General features: G+C 55.3%; 1 protein-coding gene across 6 annotated transcripts in view; it reads left to right on the top strand.

Moving 5' to 3' along the window:
• The window catches only part of ITPR1 (inositol 1,4,5-trisphosphate receptor type 1), a 223,293-nt gene extending 216,048 nt beyond the window's left edge, over positions 1-7,245 (top strand). For all 6 annotated transcript variants that reach the window (XM_054594640.1, XM_054594639.1, XM_054594637.1 and 3 more), the window contains 2 exons: positions 746-907; positions 5,893-7,245. In XM_054594640.1, coding sequence (XP_054450615.1) covers positions 746-907; positions 5,893-5,979 — 249 coding nt within the window. In that variant the 3' untranslated portion in view covers positions 5,980-7,245. The remainder of the gene's footprint in view (positions 1-745; positions 908-5,892) is intronic.
• Positions 7,246-19,476: the final 12,231 nt, after the last annotated feature.

Genomic DNA, 19,476 nt, shown 5'->3' with positions numbered 1-19,476 from the left:
CCAGCAGCTCTGCAGGCAGGAGACAGCGAGGACGGGACGGGCGTCCGTGACCTCACGGAGCGGGCGCCGACCGGGAGGCCAGTCCCCACATTCGGCCTCCCACAGCCCCACCGTGACCCCCACTCACACTCCGGGGACCCAGAGCGTTCGGGGCCTTAACCTTCCCTCCGTCCAGAATGTGGGCAAGAAGTACAATGCTTTTAAAAGCACACAGCACAGAGCGAGGTGTCGCGAGTAGTCAGGGTCGGAGGTGCCAGCGGAAGGCAGCTGCCGGGGGGAGCGTGTCCGATGGCAGCAAGCGTCGCTTGGGGGTCGAAGAGGGAGTTCGGGGGAGGGGAGCAGTGATGGCCCGCACGGATGCCACCAAGCCATGCGCCTAAAAGTGACGAAAACAGTAGCTTTTGTTACATGTATTTTACCACCGTTGTACAAGCCAGGCCCTGTCAGCCTTGTCCTTTGCGAAGTTCAGGCGGCCCGGGGCAGCGTTCGTGTTTGCAGATCAGGAATCGTGGTTAAAATTAGCCTGCTTTTCCCCTGCATTTAACTGTAAAGTGACTGCTAAGAATTAGGAGCGTTTAATCATATGCATTTGAAAAGGTATTGACTAGGCGGTTTGAAAAGCACTGTCCTGTGGTTCTGTCACAGACAGACGGAGCCCAGTGAGAGACCCAGTGGGGCGCGGGGGGACCGCCTTTGGTGTCCCGACCCCTGGGCGTGACCCCGCTTTTCTCTCGCGCGGCTGTAGGAGAGGAACCTCGACTGGTTCCCCCGGATGAGAGCCATGTCCCTGGTCAGCAGCGACTCGGAGGGAGAGCAGAACGAGCTGAGGAGCCTGCAGGAGAAGCTGGAGTCCACCATGAAGCTGGTCACGAACCTCTCCGGCCAGCTGTCCGAGCTGAAGGACCAGGTAGAGGGACACCCCGCCTGCGCGCGTGGGCCCCCTGATGTGATGAGGGAAAGGCAGCTGTGCTCACAGCGAAACGGTGGCTTTTCTGCCCGTGGGTAGCAAAGGGACCAAGCACCAGGGGAGAGACGCAGTCAGTGCGGCAGCGTCCCCTCGCCGCCCTGTACGGGGGAGCCCGCAGCCCCGAGGCGGCGGCCGTAGAGGACACACGTGAGAGCCCCTCTCACCAGCTCCCGGGCAGAGTACAGCCATTTCTGGTGCTTCTTCCCGGCCCCCAGATCCATCGACCCTTCCCCCAGGACGTTTCAGTCCAGACTCGGGGACAGACTGCAGCTGTGGTCCAGCCGTTGGCCCATTCCTCCCGGAGTGGTCACCACATGGTCCAGGCGCACTGCCAGGGCCGGGAAGGACGGCGGGGTCGTGCGGGCTCGTCCCGGCTGTCAGGGAGCTCGGGGTCTGCTGGCAGGTGCCCAGCTGCTGCCTGTCTGCGAGATCGCGCTCTGCCCCTGGTGGGAGAGGGTAGGTTTGCCCCAAACCCTGCGTCCTCGCTCCCCCCTCCCGGCCACCTGCAGATGCGCAGGCACAGTCTCCAGGTAGTTACCTGGCAACAGGCCGCAGCCGTGTGTCAGGGGCTGGCAGGCACCCTGTGGGGTGAGCAGGCGCTCTGCCGCAGCCGCAGGGGGCTCGGTCGTCAGCTCCGCAGGCAAGATGACTGGTTTTGCCCAGCACCGTGGTCAGGCAGGGCCGGACCGCAGGAAGTACAAAGCCCACCCGCGGGTGCTTCCCGCCTCCCAGGCGCCAAGGCAAGTGGGGACACATCAAGAGTCAGCTCTTCCTGGGGACAGCTCGCAGAGCACGTTTAACAGCCTCGCCTGGAGCCCGTTTCCTTTCCAACTATGGTATTCTGGCCTCGCGCCGCTTTCCTTCGCGTGTACTGAGACGCGCGTAAAAGCCAGCGCCCACAGAGCCGGGCCCCACGGAGGCTGCCCGGGCCCCACGGAGGCTGCCCGGGCCCCACGGAGGCTGCCCAGGCCCTGAGCTCGGTGGCCGCCTCCAGAGCCAGTGGAGGAAGCAGAACTGCCCGACAGCGCTCTGACCGGACCCCCTGCTCGCTGCCGTGCAGACGTGCGGCCCTCCTGTGCCGCCCCATGGGACAAACAGACTCCGGGGCACGCTGCCGGCTGCCCCCCGCCCCGCGCCCGTGTGCCCTGGAGAGCGAGGCGCACCCCGACATGCCTGGCCGCGCCTTCGTTACCGCCTTCGCCGTCGGAGAGGGCCGCGGCTCCCGGCATCTCCGTTAAATCAGATGCGTTCAGATGCCGGAAGATCTCACCAAAAGCGGCAGAGCCCGGCCATGGGTGGGGGGGCCCCATTGGGCTGTCCGAGAAGCGGGCAGCCCTCCATGTGTCTGGAACACCTTATGCGGGCGTCCTGGGGGTGACCCCAGGCAGCTCCCTCCACGGCCTGTCCACGCTAAGGACCCGCGTTGAGAATCGCTCGCGGCGGGTGATTCTGAAGCTGCTTGACGTGCACCTTGCAAGCCCGCGAGCCTGGTCACGGGGGGAGTCAAGCTGAGGAGGCAGCAGAGAGCCCCACAGGGGCAGGGGGCCCCGGGAGCGCGGGTGCGTCCCCCCTGAGCCCCGTCTCACGGTGGGGGCGCCGATACACCGGGGGGCCGTGCCCCCGGGCCCTCAGCCTCGGCCCAGTTCTCGGCGGCGGGGGGCGGGGGGTGTTTTCATTTTTACTTCCTTTGCTTTTCACGGTTGAAAGATAAGAGTTGTGCGCTGTTTGCCTTTTGTGGTTGACTGTTTAAATTCTTAGTCATTTTCTCTAAAAGTTTAAATTCTTAGTCACTTTTTCTAAAAGAGCCTTAAAGTCTCAGAACTCCATCATGCACTTAAACGTCAGGGAAGAACCACATCTCTGTTTCCACAGCTGAGCACAGTACAGGGTTGGCATTTTTAACATCCAAGGTGGAATCGTGTCTTTTACGCCAAAATGTGGGCTTAAGCAAAATACGAAAAACTTGACTACACGTGGACTTGGGTTCACTAAGTGACGCTAAAACCAGTGTGGTTTAAATGGCTTGGTCTCCCCCTTCTACATTTTTGTTTCAAAGTCGACAGTTAGAACTGCTCCTCAGAAATCCTGTCCCTTGTGAACGAATTTGAAACAGAACCATTTTTTCTCGGAAGATATTAGAGGCTAAAAAGACGGAGGAGGATGTCAGTAACACGTTCCCCGGGGCTCTTTCGGGACCCGGCTCCGGGCCGTCTCCGGCGTAGCTGCCTTCCTGGGGGAGACGGCTTCTTCCAAAAGGAAGTAGTCAACGTTTTCCTTTGGTTACATAACCAACCTTTAATGAACTTATTTGAGAATCAACCTATCGACAAGCTTTGAAGTTGATTGAATTCGGTGGGTGACGATCACAGATAACTTACGTCGTTCCACATTAAAAGCCATGCCTGTCACGGTACACGTGCCACTGGCCCCTCCGCAGTGGCTGTGAGGATCCCTGCCGTCGGGAGGGAAAACTCCGAATTAAAAAATAAACCCCCCCGAGCGATTAATGAGCAGGAACTCGGGTAGAGGCTTTTGAGGCAGCTCTGAAAGTACGCCCTTCACCGGCGAGTGCCGGAAAACGCAGAACTGCCTCATTGCTTCGCTGTCTTTCTGGATCTGGTCCAAAAACCAGCGTAATGGGACAGCGACGGCTGAAGGGCGCCCGCGTCGGTTCTCACCTGTGCTGTTGGCGACTCTGCTGGTGGCTTTCTTAAAGTATCCATGGGACGAGAAGCAGCGTCTATCAAGGGTGCTGGCGGAACCCCAGTTAGCAGCGTCACCGTCGCTGCCACCGCCAAGCATGGCTGATTGGACCTGCTGTCCAGAGTGTCGCCTAATGAGGCCTCTTGTCTTGAAGCTCCCGCACCCCCGAGAGAGTCTGAACCCTGACTGTGACCTTCCCTTCCGACGCCACGGCGGGGGCCGCGGTACGGGCTTCAGTGCGCCGGCCTGCTCTCTTCACAGTGCAGGAGAGCCCGCGGGGAGAAGGATGGGACCGGCTCCCTGGAGGACAGCGGCCCTTGCGTTTAGGGATACAGGGAGTGCTAGCATGTCGCAGCCGTCGGCATCTTTCATGCCTGGGACGGGAAAGGGGGACCATCTCGTTAACACTAACTGTGGAAGGCGGGAGGGAGGGGAGGGAGAATAACCGCCCAGAGTAGGAAGCAAAGCTGTGGACCTTACCTGGTGTCTGTCGCTCACTCGGGGCTAGAACCACAGCAGAGGGGTCTGGAAGCACCTGCCCTCAGGGGCCCACAGTCCAGCAGGGAGGACGAGGACCGCTGCCACTGTGCGGTGGCAGGGAAAGCTCAGGGACCCAGGCACGAGCCCAGGCCCCCGCAGCACAGAGCAGGCGGCCCTAGGGTCCTGCCAAGCCCCGGAGCGCTGCGGGGCAGCACCCCCATCCTACAAGCAGGGGCTTCGGGCGGGTGGAGCACGGCAGGGCGTCGCGGGGAAGGGGCCGGCCGCGCAGGGGCATGGCCGCATTCGTCCCACGTCAGTGAGGTGCCGCCTCTGCCGACCTGTGACAGTGCTGCCGGGGGAGGCCCCTCTGTTCATCAAAGGCTGGTCCCTCCCGGAGGACCCGCGAGAGGCCAGCTGCTGTGCCGGGCTCGGCGCTTCATGAAAAGCCTTGGTGACAGCTGCCTTTTGGAAATAGTTGACTCCTTGGAAAACTTCTAAATGGTAACAGAAGGCATCTCAAATGTGCCTAAAAATAGCAGTTTTCTTATCAAAGTGCTATGTTTTATATAAGAAAAAGAAATGCCCGCTTTAAAGTTGACCCAGGTAAGTTGTTCTTGTTTTATGTTTTCTCAGGATATTTTGTACCAAACACTAGTCCAAGCAAAGACTAAGGTTTAAGCATTTACTACGGGACAGTCAGTCACTGTCCTGAGGAACGGACACACGGCCCCTCGTCGTCCGCCGGACTGAGCAGGGGGGAGGCGGCCTTTGCCAGGTCCAGTGACGTCAGACCCTCAGGAAGTAGGTCTGTCTGGGTCCAAAGCGCTTGTCCTTTGCGCTGCTCCACGCCAGTGCCGCCCTGACTTCAGGAAACCGAGTCTGGAGCAGGCCCCCCGGCTGCTTGTAGACAACTTCACCTACCATGTATTTCATGTGGCCTTTTTTATCTTAACTTAAATGCCCAGCACCCAATCCAGGGCTAGGGCCAGCGGGGCTCAGGAAGATGTTAACATGGAGAATTCATCGTGCCCCGCGTACCTGGGACAGACCCAGACACCCGCGCATGAGGGCTGGCGTCAGTCAGCAGGCGAGCAACCAGACAGCTCTTGTTCTGCATGTTGAGGGTGCTTTCGTTGAGCGTTTTAGGAAGTATCCTGCCTGACTTTCCACTGTCCTCTGTGGAAGCCAGAGCGGGACCCACGATTGATCAGTCTGGAGTCTCAGACACATGAGGACACCCCTTATCTTCCTAGACATGCTTCATGGTGGTTTTCCCTCAAACCAACTCTCCTAGAGCCCTTAGAGCAGGGACTGGGGACCCTGCGGACCAGGAACTCGTCCCTTGCCGGCCTGGGGTTGCAGACACGCTGCTGATCTTGAGAGCCTGCTGTCGCTCCGGTAGAAAGCCGCCAGCTCCCAGTGTGTCTCGATGTCCTTTGGAAATGATGGCGGGAAACACTTGAGACTCTGTGCTCTGAATGTCTTTTGTTTCTTTATGAAACAAGGAGCTAGTGACCCCTCTGGATGCCACGTTGCATAACGAGGTCACAGAATTCCCCACTCGGCCAAGGAAGACGTCCTTTCTGAAGCCGTCTGTGTTGGGTGGGGTGACGGAACACTCTAATTTGTAGAAAGTGGGTTTCAGTGCAAACCATAACCACAGAGGTAAATCCATGGTTCAGTGTGTGCTTTGACGTACAGGAAGTGTCTGGGGCTAATGATGAAACTTTTTAACTTTCCAGATGACAGAACAAAGGAAGCAGAAGCAGAGAATCGGCCTGCTAGGACACCCTCCTCACATGAACGCCAACCCGCAGCAGCCAGCATGAGCGGCCCAACGCAAGGGGCGCGTCGGCCTTTCCAGTAGTGCGAGCGCCGGCGTGGCGGTGAGCTCTGCCCCGCCCGCGGAGGTTCCGGTGTGCTTAGTACATGTGTAAATACTCGGTTTTATACTGTATGTATATGATTGCTACCCTAAAGGTCTGGATATATGTATTGTAACTAGAATTGTTGGCATGGATGAAATCTCATTTGTGCCAAAGATATTAAACATGCCTTTTTTGGAAGGACTAAAGAAAGCACCTGATTTGCACTTGAACCAGATTATAGATTTAAAACTATATGACATGTATTTTGTATTTAAAACTAGGATAGCCAGTATTTATGTTGTTTTTGTTTTTGTTTTTTTAATAAAACTGTGCAATACGGATTATGCACTCACAATAAACCTGTAGCTCCTGGGTGTCCTCAGGCGCGGCCCCTGCGGGGCCGGGGTGTTGAGGCTGCGTTGCAAGGGGTTAAGTAGCAAATGCCGCCGCTGCCGGAGCCCCAGCAGCAAGAGCGAGGCCCTCCCCCAGCCCCCGGCGCCCGGCTGTGCTGTGCAGCCCTGCGGCGGCGCCGCCTTCCGGGGCTGGGGGTGCCCGTGCCTCTCTCGCTGCCACGGCCCTCCCGGTCTCCCCGGCGCCCGTCAGCAGTCATTGTTAAGAAGAACAACTTTAGCTTCCAAGATACTTCTAAGCTTCTGAATTGATCGTTCAAACTATTTCTTTGAGTAAGAGCTAAATTTGAGGCTCAGGCTTTAACTTGTGGCATTGATGAACGTCGTCAAGCGAGCGCGCTCTGCGGCGCTCGGGGTGAAGGCGTGCCGCTGGCCCATCGGCCTCGTCTCCTGGGGGGGCTTTGGCATTGCTCTGTCAAATAAATGATCGAGGGTCTCTAGATGATCTAGTCCAAGCAGTAGAGTTGGCATTTGTCTTCGTATGAACCAACGTGCTCCGGTAGCGATGAAGTATTAATTTATAATCCATGTAAAGATGGAATGCGGCCTGGTCCGCGAGAACTCTGCATTGAACACTGACATGCTGTTCTTGTGAAAGAGCCACGTTTCAGTTGTCTTTGTCACATGATTTCTTGTGCTGATGGATGGAAAAAGTGTGAAAGGAAACTTGTATACCTGTTGCTTAGTTTTGTACGTGGAGCTCCTTTTCCAAGAGAATCTCTCTGCCAAAAAAAAGTTTAAAAATGTATTGAAAGCAGAGTTCCAAAATGAGTCGAGTCTGTAAATGCATATATAAAAATAAATATTTAATAAATGATGCAGAACCATCCAGAGTGACTGGTAGCTTTTGCTTGGGCGTCGCTTGGTGTGTTGACAGCTAATCCAGTTGCATGTTTTCTCTGGGCCACTGAAAAGTGCAACTGGTTTGGTGGCCAGGTGACTTCCTGATTCGTGCCAGCACCCGGGAGGACATGACCAATGCCCGGTGCCTCAGTGGAGGGCTCCCTCACTCCTAGAGACGTGTGATCGCTCCCAGCGTCACGGGCGCCATGCGCAGGCGGGTCAGGCTCCGGGGCACCTCTTGCAGCGGCTGGAACCCGAGGTGCCTTTTGTTTGTAGTCAGTGGCCAGGGTCCTTCTGCAAGACTCAGGGAGCTTGTACCGAGCTAACGCTTCCACCAGAGGGAGAAGGGCCTGTCCCTTCAGGAGGCCACATTTGCCCAGGGTGTCCCTTCTCACACCAATGCCGCAGGGCATTGGTAAATAATGATCACCCGCCTGATGCTGGGAACTAGGTCACGATTAAATTCCAGTGCGGTGGCGAGTTTCATAACCAGCACTTTGACAGTGTAAATGTAGTAACTTAAAAAAGGGAGCGAATGCTTTCCCCATCGGTGCACCATTTCTGCCCAGAACCTTCACAGCCAGGCGTGCCCGGGGCAGAGCCACCCTCACGGCCCAGCCACACGGCGGTCCACACGGACCACAGGACTCGCTCGGTCCCGGCCTCCCTCTGACCCCCGGCTGCCCGGTGCGACGTGGGGCTCAGCGCTCTGTCCCCAGGCCCGTCTGGTTCCCCAGGAAGCTCTGTGTGGACACGCGCAGGTGGCCGCTATGACAGGTTGGCTGTGTCTCACTTGAATCCTGTCACTGAAGATACAAATCCCCGTGCAGTAGGCCAGCGCGCATGACGGCCACCCCACGCGCTGACGGGTGGAGGGTCCCCACCCGAAGGGCTGGGGCCTCCACACACAGCCCGGAAAACCGAAGCAGGAAACGTGAACTTGAAGCCCCTGCAGCCTGCAACATGGCACTGTGACTTCGGCTCTCTCCACACGTGGCCTTTAAGCATGCCTGCTTCGGGGACCGAGGTCCACATCACTGCAGAGTCACCCCCCACCCCCGCCATGAAGAATTCCTGCTAGGAGCACAATTCTGGTTGTGCTCTGGTTGACTTCAAGTCCTTAATTATAAAAGTTGGCTGTTGCGCCAGGTCAAAGTTCAAGGTTTTGCCAATTTCCTTAACGAAATCATTTGTTAAATCAAAGAGTCTGGGAGATCCCATTCCACTTTTCCAACATGTAGTGTCTTGCCCTTTGCTGTGTCCGTCCCTAAAACTGTGCAATGATAACCCCTTGTCCTCTGCAGATAAAGCTCCACTCCGTCGCTTGGGTCCCCGATCCCTGACGCCCCACCCTGCGCAGGGCTCAGCCCCCACACGCACACACTAAATACAGCTCCTGTTTCACCCTTTAACACTCTGGCTCATGGCCCTTGTTCGTCGCTCCTCATTCCTCCAGTTCTGACTCGGCGGTTCTTTCTGAAAACGGAGGGCTCGATTGTGCTGCGCCTGCCGGCGAAAATGCCCTGGGACAGAACCGGGGGCCAGCCCGCAGCTCCGCCTGCGGCCGCGGCTCCAGCCACCTCCCTGGCCCGCCGCGGCGGCGGCCGCCGGGTCTTCACAGGGGAGGAAGGAGTTACCCCCTCTGCGGCTCAGCTCTGGGCCCGCCTCAGGCAAGGACGGGAAACAGCCGCAGGGTTTCTGATCTGGGCACGCCTCGGAGCCCTTGTGGCTTCCTGCCGACCACCGACCACCACAGCAAAGCAAGCCGTTGCTGGTGGGGGCGCGGCCTCGAGGCTGTGAAAACGCGGCAGCTGTGATGCAGGATGAAGCAGAGCGCGTGCGAGAGGACAGGCCGGGCCTGCAGCTGTTTTCAGGCTGACCCTGGGACAGGAGTCTGGCTTCTGCAGAGGCAGCAAGTCGCAGACGTAAAACACGAAAGGGCAGAACGACGTTCTTACAGAAGGAGGGTTAGTTTGCGCTAAAGTGCTGTTTATACAGATTTTAGAAACAAAGTACGTGCCTTAAAGAAGGCCTGGACTGTAGACAACTTTAGATGCCACCATCACATGAGGCAGCCTCTCGTGACAGAAGGCTCCTGCTGAAGGCTTTGGCACTGGCTCGGGCTCCCAACCACCGAGCAGAGTGAAACTCTACAGATGGGAAATGGAGCCTGGGAGACACAAGGAATCTCCGCCGAGGACCTGGCTGCGGCCTCCACAGGCCTCCCCTGACCTGGTTGAGTGCCCCGGGACCCCCTCCAGCTGCCGCCTCCTGCCCGGGAAAGGGCCAGGGCGCCCGACCCCACGTGTCTCCTCCCAGGGCTCATGCAGAGCTGTAGCGGGTCCTGCAATGCACATGGGTTTGCTTTTCCTTTCAAGTCTCTTTCCTAAGAGGACCCACAAATTGGAAAGCTTTGCATCTAGACACTTGGTCACGACCAAAAACTCTGGCAGAGACGGGCTCCTCGGACCCCCGTGGCGCAGCGTCGAGGCCCACCCAAACGCTTGTCGCGGCGCTGTGGGCTCCGAGAGGAGCCTGTTCTCCAGCTGAAAATCCCGCCCCGGGGGATGTTTATTAGCAAACTCTGCTTTGCGCCCCTTATACTGATCATTTGTTAACAATCGACTAGAATGTTGGAAACCCCCATAAAGATTTCGATTTTACAGAAAGTACCCAAAATTCCACCACTTTTGCATCACAAAGCACTTGTTAAAGTTTTGAGTAAAATGCCGTGTGTGGTTTTTGTAGGTGTCTGCCGCTCAGAACGCCCATCGTGCCTCTGCGGTTCTCTGCAGGGGCAGCTGCGATGACAGTCACAGACTCAGACAAGCGTGACCATCCTACCTTTTTCCATCCTGGGGACTGTACGCAGCCTTTAGCAGCTCAGCCACCTGAAGGCCACCCAGCAGCAGAAGCAGCCTTTGCGCCGGCGCCACCGGCCCCAGGGAAGGCAACAGAGCGGCAGAAACTGGACGCCCGCTGCTTCTCCCACTCGCTCTGCTCGGACTGGGTCTGCAGTCTGGGCTCTCCAGCTGCTGGCGTTTTAAATTCATTTGGTGAAGCGGGTCTCTAGCTTATCGGGCGCTACGTTTTTAAACACGCATGTTATCAAAGGAGAACCTTGCAATACCGAAAACGCTTTAAGGTCACGGCACACAGGTGTGAGAGAGAATCCTCACACCTCCGGGGAAACTGCGCCAGCCGCCCAGCCTGGAAAGAAAAAAGAAAGCTGAAAACCACTACAGAGGAAGAATGCGAGAGTTTTAGAAAACCCCTGCGGCAAACTCGCAGCAACTGCGAGAGTCCCACAGCCCCACGAAGACGTGCTGTGTGCAGGGACGGCGGGTGGCCAGACTTGGCCAGCATTTCTGTCACAGCCCCGCAAAAGGTGGCAGGTCCCCCGTGAAGAATGAAACGTGAGACAATCCAGGAGGGTTAGCTGTTCACTCTGGAACACAAGCAAGTTATCGCATCCTCTTCTGCAGGCTGGTCGCCTTTGGCATCTCACCAAGTCCTGTCGGAAGCGTTCGGTGCGCGTTCTCTGGGAGGAAAGCTGCGAAGGTTTCGTGGGGAACCAGGCCAGCCCTGGGTGGAAGCCACCCGCGCCTCTGGGCCCCGGCGCAGCGGGGGGGGGGGGGGGGGGGCAGAACCTGCACCTGGAGGGGCTGGGTCTTCACGCCAGCCCCGCCCTGTCACCCGCCCGAGGAGCACGCGCGTGCAGGCACTGGTCTTTGGGCGGTGACGACCAGGAGGAAGGATAGTCTCTGTCACGTGTCTGGTTTCTGCCCTGCACGCGGTACTTCCCCTTCCTCTGCAGTATGGCCGCTTCCCTTCCCTGCCTCCCCTCAGTCCCTGCTGAATGCTGCACGACCAGCGGGCACTGCTGTCTGCCCCTGCCACCTGGGCCGCACGTCACTACCGTGGGATCCTAGGTCCCTCAGGTCACGCTGGCACATTTGGGTCACTTCTTAAAACTGCATCTCTGACACCCAAATTATATTTTACCTATCAGTTGGAATTGAATTCATGACGAGAGAAAACTATCAGCCAGCTCATTACTTCCCTGTAAGCGCATATTTGTGATTGGTGTTGGATTCAAGTGTGACTTCTTTTTAGAAAACACCCGTGAGTGAACACGTGGCCTTAGGGACAATGACGTGTCCCCTCGCGGATGGCGCGCTCTCTCGTCAACCTACCCCCCTGCCGAGGAGGCAGGGCCCCAACAGCCGCTGGTCCTGGACCGCACTTTCACTTACCACTCAGGTGAGGGTTTTAGCCCCTGACTCCCATGTCCCGGGAATTATGCTCCTTAATAATTTCAAGGATCCTAAGGGGGTGCTTCCAACTTCCTGGTGACCCTCATCACTCTTGCCCCTAAATCTGGCCGCGGCCCAGGACTCATTGGTGCTCCTCTGTGCGCTCGGCCTCACCCCCGCCAGGCTGACCCCCGCTGCCCTGCCTCCAAAACACCGTACCAGCTTCCCACGGGCGCTGTGAAGGGCAGGTCTTCACAGGCAGAGGATTGTAACCACCACCAGGAAACTACTCAAACCTGAGACGGAGACGTCAAAACTCCCGGCCGCGAGAGCATCGCCTCCTTTTCCGCCTCCAGCCTACACCAGGCCCGCTGCCTCGCCACTGCTGCCCAAGGGAAAACAAAAATCCCCACCAGCTTCAGGCAAACCCCAAACGCCCGCGCGTCCACGACGCGGGGCAACCTCAGCTCTCAGTCCCGCCGCTCCTGCCTAAGTGAGCCCCTTCCCTCAACCAAACCGAAAAAAAAGACTGTACCTCCGCTGTCCTCAGCTTCCGACTTGAAGAGCCACCAGCGTTTACAATAGCACTGTTTTCTTCCCAATATATGCCTTTCTTACAGGAAAAACAAGACAAAACCAAACCCTCCTTTTAGAAAGGAGAAATGATTTGGCCAAACCAGACCATCAGGCCTGGGAGTCACAGGCAGACCCCGTGACCACATGCCGCGTTCTCCCGCACGCCGTGACGGTGCCGCGCCACGTGTGGTCCTGCCGACGGCGTGCAGGGGCCTCCGCTTCCGCCGTCCGTGCCCTGCTCGGGGAGGGCCCACAGGTGCCAGCGCAAGGGCGAGGGGTGCAGAGGAAAGGGCGAGCCCTTCCAGGCGGGGCCCAGAGCCGTCCCTGCCGAAGAAAGGGGCTCCAGGCATTTGGGGGGGAAAGCAGCCTGCAAACCCTCCCCCATCTGCCCGGGGTCTCACGCCAAGGCCCACGAGGAGCCTTCCATCATGGACGAGATCTCCAGCGGTGCCCAAAAGGAGCCGCGTGCAGAGCAAAGGGTCAGGCAGCCGCTGGTCTGCTGCTCATCGACCGCCTGCTGCTATAAGCAACCATGGGCACAGGGCTTCTGGCTGCCGTTGTCCCATCTCACGACGCAAAACCACCCGTCGCTGCTCCCTCTGACCAAGCGACCCCGACCGCTCTCTCCCTTCTGCTGTCCTCATCTCCATGGCAGCGACTTCAGACCCACGCACACCTCCCAGACCCCACCCCTGCCGGTTCCCAGGCCCGCCGGCCCTCCCTCCGCCGTGCATGGAGCGCCCGCAGCTCCCCGACAGAGCACGACTTAGGCCACACACGGATAGCGTGGCCCTTAGGGGTGGTAAAGAGTTACTACGGTTCGCTTACACGTGAGCGTAGATGCAGCACGGACGAGCCTCCAGAGCACGATGTTCCCACGGAACGGAAGTCAGATTCAAAAGGCTACCGACTGTGGCATTCCAGGGATGTGACATTCTGGACGGGGCCAGACGGCAGGGACAGGGCCAAGGAGCCCGGAAAGGGGAGTTAGTGCGAAGGGACCCTGGGGAAATATCTGGCTGATGGAAGTACTTTCCGTGGTTACACTATAGGAGGTTCTCAAAATTAATAGGGCCATGACCCAAAAGGGGAAAATTTTACTATATATGTGATACTTCAGTAAACTTTAAAAATTAAAAAAAACAAAAACAAAACAAAAAAAAAACCCTAGTGAGGCGGAAAAAGGGCCAGTCCCAGGACTCTGCGTGTTTTCCCTGCCCCCCGGTGACCGCGACAGACGCCACCAGCATCGGCCGTGTCACTCTCCTTTTGTCCCGTTCTGCACGCGCAAGGCGCACACTGTTCGAACCAAGTATCACCTCGCAGAGGAGGGTAGGAGGGCGAGGCAGAGGTCTGCCCACGGCCCAGGGAGGCCAGCAAGGAGACTTTTTTTTTTAAGAAAGGGTTTTGAAAAGACTGTTTTAGAGCTTGCGCATGGCACAGCCCCCAGGCATCCTGCCTTAGCTTCGGTTGCCGCCGTAACCACCAAAACTTGAGCAGCCTCGAAGAGCACGGACGTGCCGGCAGGTCGCGGCATCTAAGCCTCAGACGGGTGGCCGGCCGCCTCCCTGCCAGAGGCCCTGCGGAACGAGCCCCGACTTTGCCTCCCTCGGCCTCTGGAGCACCTGCATCCCTCGCTTGGGGCCGGCTCCCGCCTCCAAAGCCGGCAACGTCGCCCTGGCCGAGGCTTCTGCCTCCCTCGTGCCCTCGCAAGGACCCTCGATCACTTCAGTCCCTGTTGCCTGGCCCACCTCAAAACCCATAACGTAGTCCCATCCGCAACAGCCCTTGGCCGCGTGAGGTGGCACGTTCACAGGGCTCGGGCATTCGGACGGGGCGCCTTTGAGAAGGCCATGCATCTGCCGGCTACGCATGCAGCACGCGGGCCCTAGACGGAGGCTCAGGCAGAGGACAAGGAAGTCAAGTCGCCTGTCTCCGAACATGGCTGATCTGAAGGCAGGAGGCCAGCGGTTCCTCAGGCCAAAACAGGCGCACGGTCAGGCAACTGACGTGATCGCAGACAGTGACGCGCTGTCAGCCCCGCTGAGATGGTCTCGTTTCCCTTCACCTTCACTGCTGATACTCGTGGACAACGAGAAACAGCTGCAAAAAAGGAGATGTGGTTGCCGTTTCAGACACGCACACCCCCCGCACGCGCGCCTTGTTTGCCTTGGGTGTGACTAGTGAGAATGAACACTCTAAAATGGAGAAAGACCAAGTGAGGTGCAAAGAAAACAGAAGTGGACAGTAAACTTCCCAGCCAGATTACGGTCCTTGTTGATTTAAAAAGGAAAAAAAAAAGCCAATGAATGCATGTATAAGATTAGAAAATTCAAGTACTAGGCCATCTACATCTCTTCTTTGGTAAAGTGTCTTCAAATGTTTTGTTCACTTTTCTCTTTCTTTTGCTATTACTGACTTAAAAGTTTTGGTTTTTTTTAATATTCTGGTTGCCAGTTCTCTATCCAACACATGTTTTGCAAATGTTTTTGTTTTTTTTTTTTTTCCTGGCCTGTGGCTTATTTTTTCATTTTCTTAAATGAGCTTTTCAAAGACCAAATTTTTTTAATTTTGACAAAACCCCGTTCATCAGTTGTTTTCATTTATGGTTCATCTTTTTTGTGTCTTAGAAATCTTTGCCTAATTCAAGACCCAAAGATTTTCTCCTACGTTTGCTTCTAGAATGGCGGTGTACAACAGAGCTTTCGGCAAAGATGAAAACGTGCTGTAACCCAAGCTATCCAGCACACAGAAATCAACTCGAATGGGTTAAAAACATACAGATAAGACCTAAAACTGTAAAACTCCAACAAGAGTCATAGGGAGAAGCTGTCAGGGCGAGTCCTTCAATAAGGCCCCAAGAGGACAAGCAACAATAGCGAAAATCGATGGTTTGAGAGGACGTCAAACCAAAAAACTTTTGCACAGCAAAAGGAACAACAGAGTTAAAAGGCAACCTACGGATGGAAAGAGAGGAGACATTTGCAAATTGATAAGTGGTTAATGTCCAAAATATGCAAGGAACTCCTACAGTTTAATAGCAAAAACACAACTCTACTAAAAATGGCCAAAAAATCTGGACACTTCTCCAAAGAAGATATTCAAATGGCCAACAGATATATGATGCTCAACATCACTAAACATCAGGAAAGTGCAAATGAAACCACAATGAGATACCACCTCCCCTCTGTTAGGATGGCTATTTTCAAGAAAAGAGAAAATATCAAGTGCTGAGGACGTAGGGAAACTGAAACCCTTGTGCACTGTTGGTGGGAATGGAAAATGGTATAGCTACTATAGAGAACAGCATAGAAGTTCCTCAAAAAAAGTAAAAATAAAACTACTATGCAAATTTCATTCAGCAATCCCATTTCAGGAACTAAAGGGACAGCTGCAGGTCCAGGGGGACTGCAGCCTTGTCAACAGCAGCCAAGAGGCAGAAACACCCTAAGTGTCTATGACAGATGAATGGATAACGCGGTACGTGCACGCAGCGGAATACTATTCAGCCATGAACACGAGGGAAATCCCGTCACAGGCTGCAAAGGGGGTGAAACTTGAAAACATGATGCTCAGTGAAAGAAGCCCGTCACAGAAGGTTAAACATCACACGATTCCCCTTGTGTGAGGCACCACAGTAGTGGAAGTCGTTGAAGCAGAAAGCGGAGCGGTGGCTGCCAGGGACCGGAGGGACCGGAAACGGGGAGCCGCGATTCGATGGGTGTCAAGTTCCAGTCATGCAGTGCAGTTCTAGGGGGCACGAACTGCGCTTGGAGGTGCGTGGACTAACAACACTGCGCTGCACACTCGGAATTTAGTAAGGGGGCGGCTCTGATGTCGTGTGTGTTTTCACCATAGTTTTTTCAAAGTCGCTGTCCTGGTTCCTGTAGCTTCGTAGTAAGTCTTGAAACTCAGGGAGTGCGAGTCCTCCACCTTCGTTTCTCTTTTTCAAAACTGTTTTGGCTGTTCTCTTTGCTTCCCTATGTAAATTTTAGAAATCCCCTCTAGGTTTCCACAAAGACGACAGCCAAGGTTGTGACTGTCATTCCAATGAGTCTCTACATCGATTTGGTAAGAAATGACCTTTTGACAATATTGAGTCTTCCAATTTGCAAACAGAGTACCTCTCTCCACTAATTCAGGCCTTTTGATCTCTCTCTTCCTGCCTCCACTTGACTTTTGCTCATCCTTCAGGTCTCAACGAAGGTGTCCCCCTTCTGGAAAGCTCTGTGTGACACCCCGCTCTGGGCCATGTGCTCTTCATCCCTTTAGCACTTAGCGCCCTGTAATTATCTTCCCCTCTGGCTCCTCCTCTGCACTCTAGCCTCCGGGACAGCGGGGGCTGCGTGGCGGCTTGTTCATCCCTCTTTTCCTGTTGTTGTTCCACTCAGAAATCCTTACTTTATTCATGGAAACAGGAACAAATCAGAACAGAGGGGTCGCGGGCAGGGGGGGAATTGTAACTTAGGTACATTGATGGCGCTGACCACGAGCTCAGCCACAATATGCAGAGCCCGCCCCATTGTGTTACTGCCGTGTGAGCACAGGACGCGGAGGGCCGTGGCTGTCCCCTCGTCCTCTGAAACCTCTTCTCCACTTCTCACATGGCTTAAGCAACACATGCATCACAGCGATACAGGAGAATTATGTAAGAGGTGGTAAAGCTAAAGCATTTTGTAAATCAAACAATGGTGCATATATGTCATTATATTATATATACACATATGTGTGCATATCATGTACACATTATATGCATCATTAACTAATCCACAGTGCCCAAAGTCTAATAATTTATTTTTATCCATCAATGCTCTCTATTAATTTCCTACATTTTCAAACTTATTTTTACTTTAATGAAGGTAGAAACACAAATTGATTTCTCCTTTTCTGAAGTCTACAACCGTCGTTTTGAAACACTCATCATTTAATATCAATTTTATGCACAGATTTGAAGTACATGCTATGTGTTAAATTAAAATTGTTGGTCCCGTTATTGAAGAAAGAAGTGATCCGTTTTGGCCAAGGGCCACACTAGCATCATAAGATTTAGTTATTCCATTTGAAACAACAACAAAAAAATGTTAAAGGGAACTAGTATTTTTCAATGGGACATTATAAGTGTCCAGGATTTCTATCAGCTCACCTCTTTAAAGGCATAACATTTCAGGAAGATTCTTTTCTCTTAAAGAGAGAGACAATGTGATAAATTGCCAAAGGTGGAAGACCATTCACTAAACACCATTCCATTCCCCTGTCCAATGTGGCGAACTGAAACGGTGGGTACAAAGGACACATAAACGGCACCTCCTCCATGACTGATTATGAGAATGGGCGCAGTTACTCAGCACACTCTCCGATAAATAATGTTGAACTGAAATCGAGATTGAGATCAAGGACAACTAGCTCTTTTCAGCCAATCTCAAGACACTGGAACATCAGCAGGTAAACTCTACACATGTTGAAAACACTGAAATGAAAAATTCAAAATACGTGAAAAAAGTCAAGCCATGGAATCACTCTTACACTTTCAATAACTTATTTTTCATCATTAGTCATAGAAAACATCAATCAAATGGCTCCCTTTTCCAAGGAAGAGCTACGCGTGGGCGGCCCACTGACGCGAGCAAGCACCTGCTGCTCCCCGCAGGGGCTGGGACTTCAGCTCTTCGCACATACTTGGGACACCAGGCATCATGAGCTGTGTGCAGTCACGGCAGGTTTACCAAAAGCCAGGCACCGTCTCACAAAACATGCTGTAGGATAAACAGGCCATAAACAGAAACTATCACCAGCACTCCCGCGAGATCCAGCTGGGTTTATCCCTAATCCCAGTTTCAGCCGAAGGTTTTTTCCAGACTGAACAGTAGTGTGATTTACTCAACACTCTGCAGAAGCCAGGGCGTGGTCATCCTTCCCTAAATAATATTACAAATGGAGATTTCCCTGAACTCCTGTTGCAACAGGATCTTTAAGTGGTTACTGGTAGGAAAAGGTAAGATTAAGGTCAAAATGCCTGGCTACACAAATAACAGCTTTTAGGGACCACCATTGCAACAATGGAGGTAAGGGGGTTTAATGAGACTTTAAAAAAAAAAAAAAAAAGATTCCACAGCACAAAACATGAATATTTTTCAAGCTCTCAACACACAAGTACAGTAACAGTTGAAGAACATCTGGTTTTGCCAGCTCGCCTTTTGAGTGCCGACAATTTTATCCCAAGTTATTTCAGGACACCGATATCGGCCCGAAGTGCAGATCCAACACTGTTCCTTCTTGATCATCAGAATGAATTCAGAAAAACCAAGAAACGCTTCCTTTGGCTTCTCTAAAACACTACCCACTAGGGAGGGAGACAGGCAAAGTTAGGGCAAGGGAGCCTTCTGTAATGCAGGGACACACGGGCGTGTGCACAATAAATTAGCGATCGCTTCCTGCTCCCTGGCAAGCCGACAGGGTGCAGATGCGCCGCTCTCCCCAGGGCACCCCCACCCAGCCCGGCTGCTCTGAAACCAACGCCTGTACCTAACAGCCCTGGGACGACGCTGCGCACGCGCACTCTTTCAGTCGCGTTCTGGGCGCAGAGAAGGAAACTGAGGCTCACGCTCACACAGGCGGGGGCGGCCACGCCCCCAGGGGTCCCAGCCGGAGCCCTGGCACCGAACCACCAAGGAAATCTGGTCCTGCTCAGTGCCCGCGCTAGGCGGGTGGCGCTTGGGACGTGTGCTGTTCCCTTCTTGGCCATTCTAACAGAGCGGGGAAACTGAGGCCCGGGCCACGGGAAGGGCCAGAGGTCACAGAGCCACTAGCGGGCGGAGACGGACGAGGGAGGCTGATCTTTGCGATTCTCAGCGTCCCTTGTACAATCGCCCCGCCCCGCCCCACTCCCAGGGTCGCGCGGCCCTTCAGGGGAAGGGGCCAGGGCCGGGACGCTCCCGTCCCGGAGCGTTTTCCCGTCAGCAGCATTCGTCGCCAGGAGAAACGGGCGGGCGGCCCGCCCGGGGACCCCACCCGCCGCCAGCTGCAAGGCACCGCGCCAGGCATATGCGACTTGTTCCCAGGAACTCCCTCCTCCGCCTTCACCCCTCAGCCACCTCCGCCCTTGCCCAGCTCCGCTGTGCGCCTGCGCGCCCTGGCCCGGGGACCCGGGCCGGCTTCTCACGTGGGCTTCCACATGGCCCCGCCGCCGCCAGTAACAGGGCGGGGCCTCGCGCTCACCACGCCCCCCGGTGCCCCGCCCTCTCGGCGGAGAGCGGCTCGTTGCCTTGCGCACGCGCCTCCTCTCCCAGCCGGCCTCCGCCAGCTCCTGCTTGGCCGCGTGCTGTGTGCGCATGCGCACAGTGAGTTTTCACGGGGGTCTGCGCGCGCGTTTGAGG

This window comes from Pteronotus mesoamericanus, unplaced genomic scaffold (genome assembly GCF_021234165.1).
Source record: "Pteronotus mesoamericanus isolate MK-2021 breed Mesoamerican mustached bat unplaced genomic scaffold, CSHL_Meso_final scaffold_533, whole genome shotgun sequence".
In the NCBI taxonomy this organism is placed as follows: Eukaryota; Metazoa; Chordata; class Mammalia; order Chiroptera; family Mormoopidae; genus Pteronotus; species Pteronotus mesoamericanus.
Note: the sequence above shows the minus strand (reverse complement) of the source record. Positions and strands in the feature narration are given on the sequence as shown.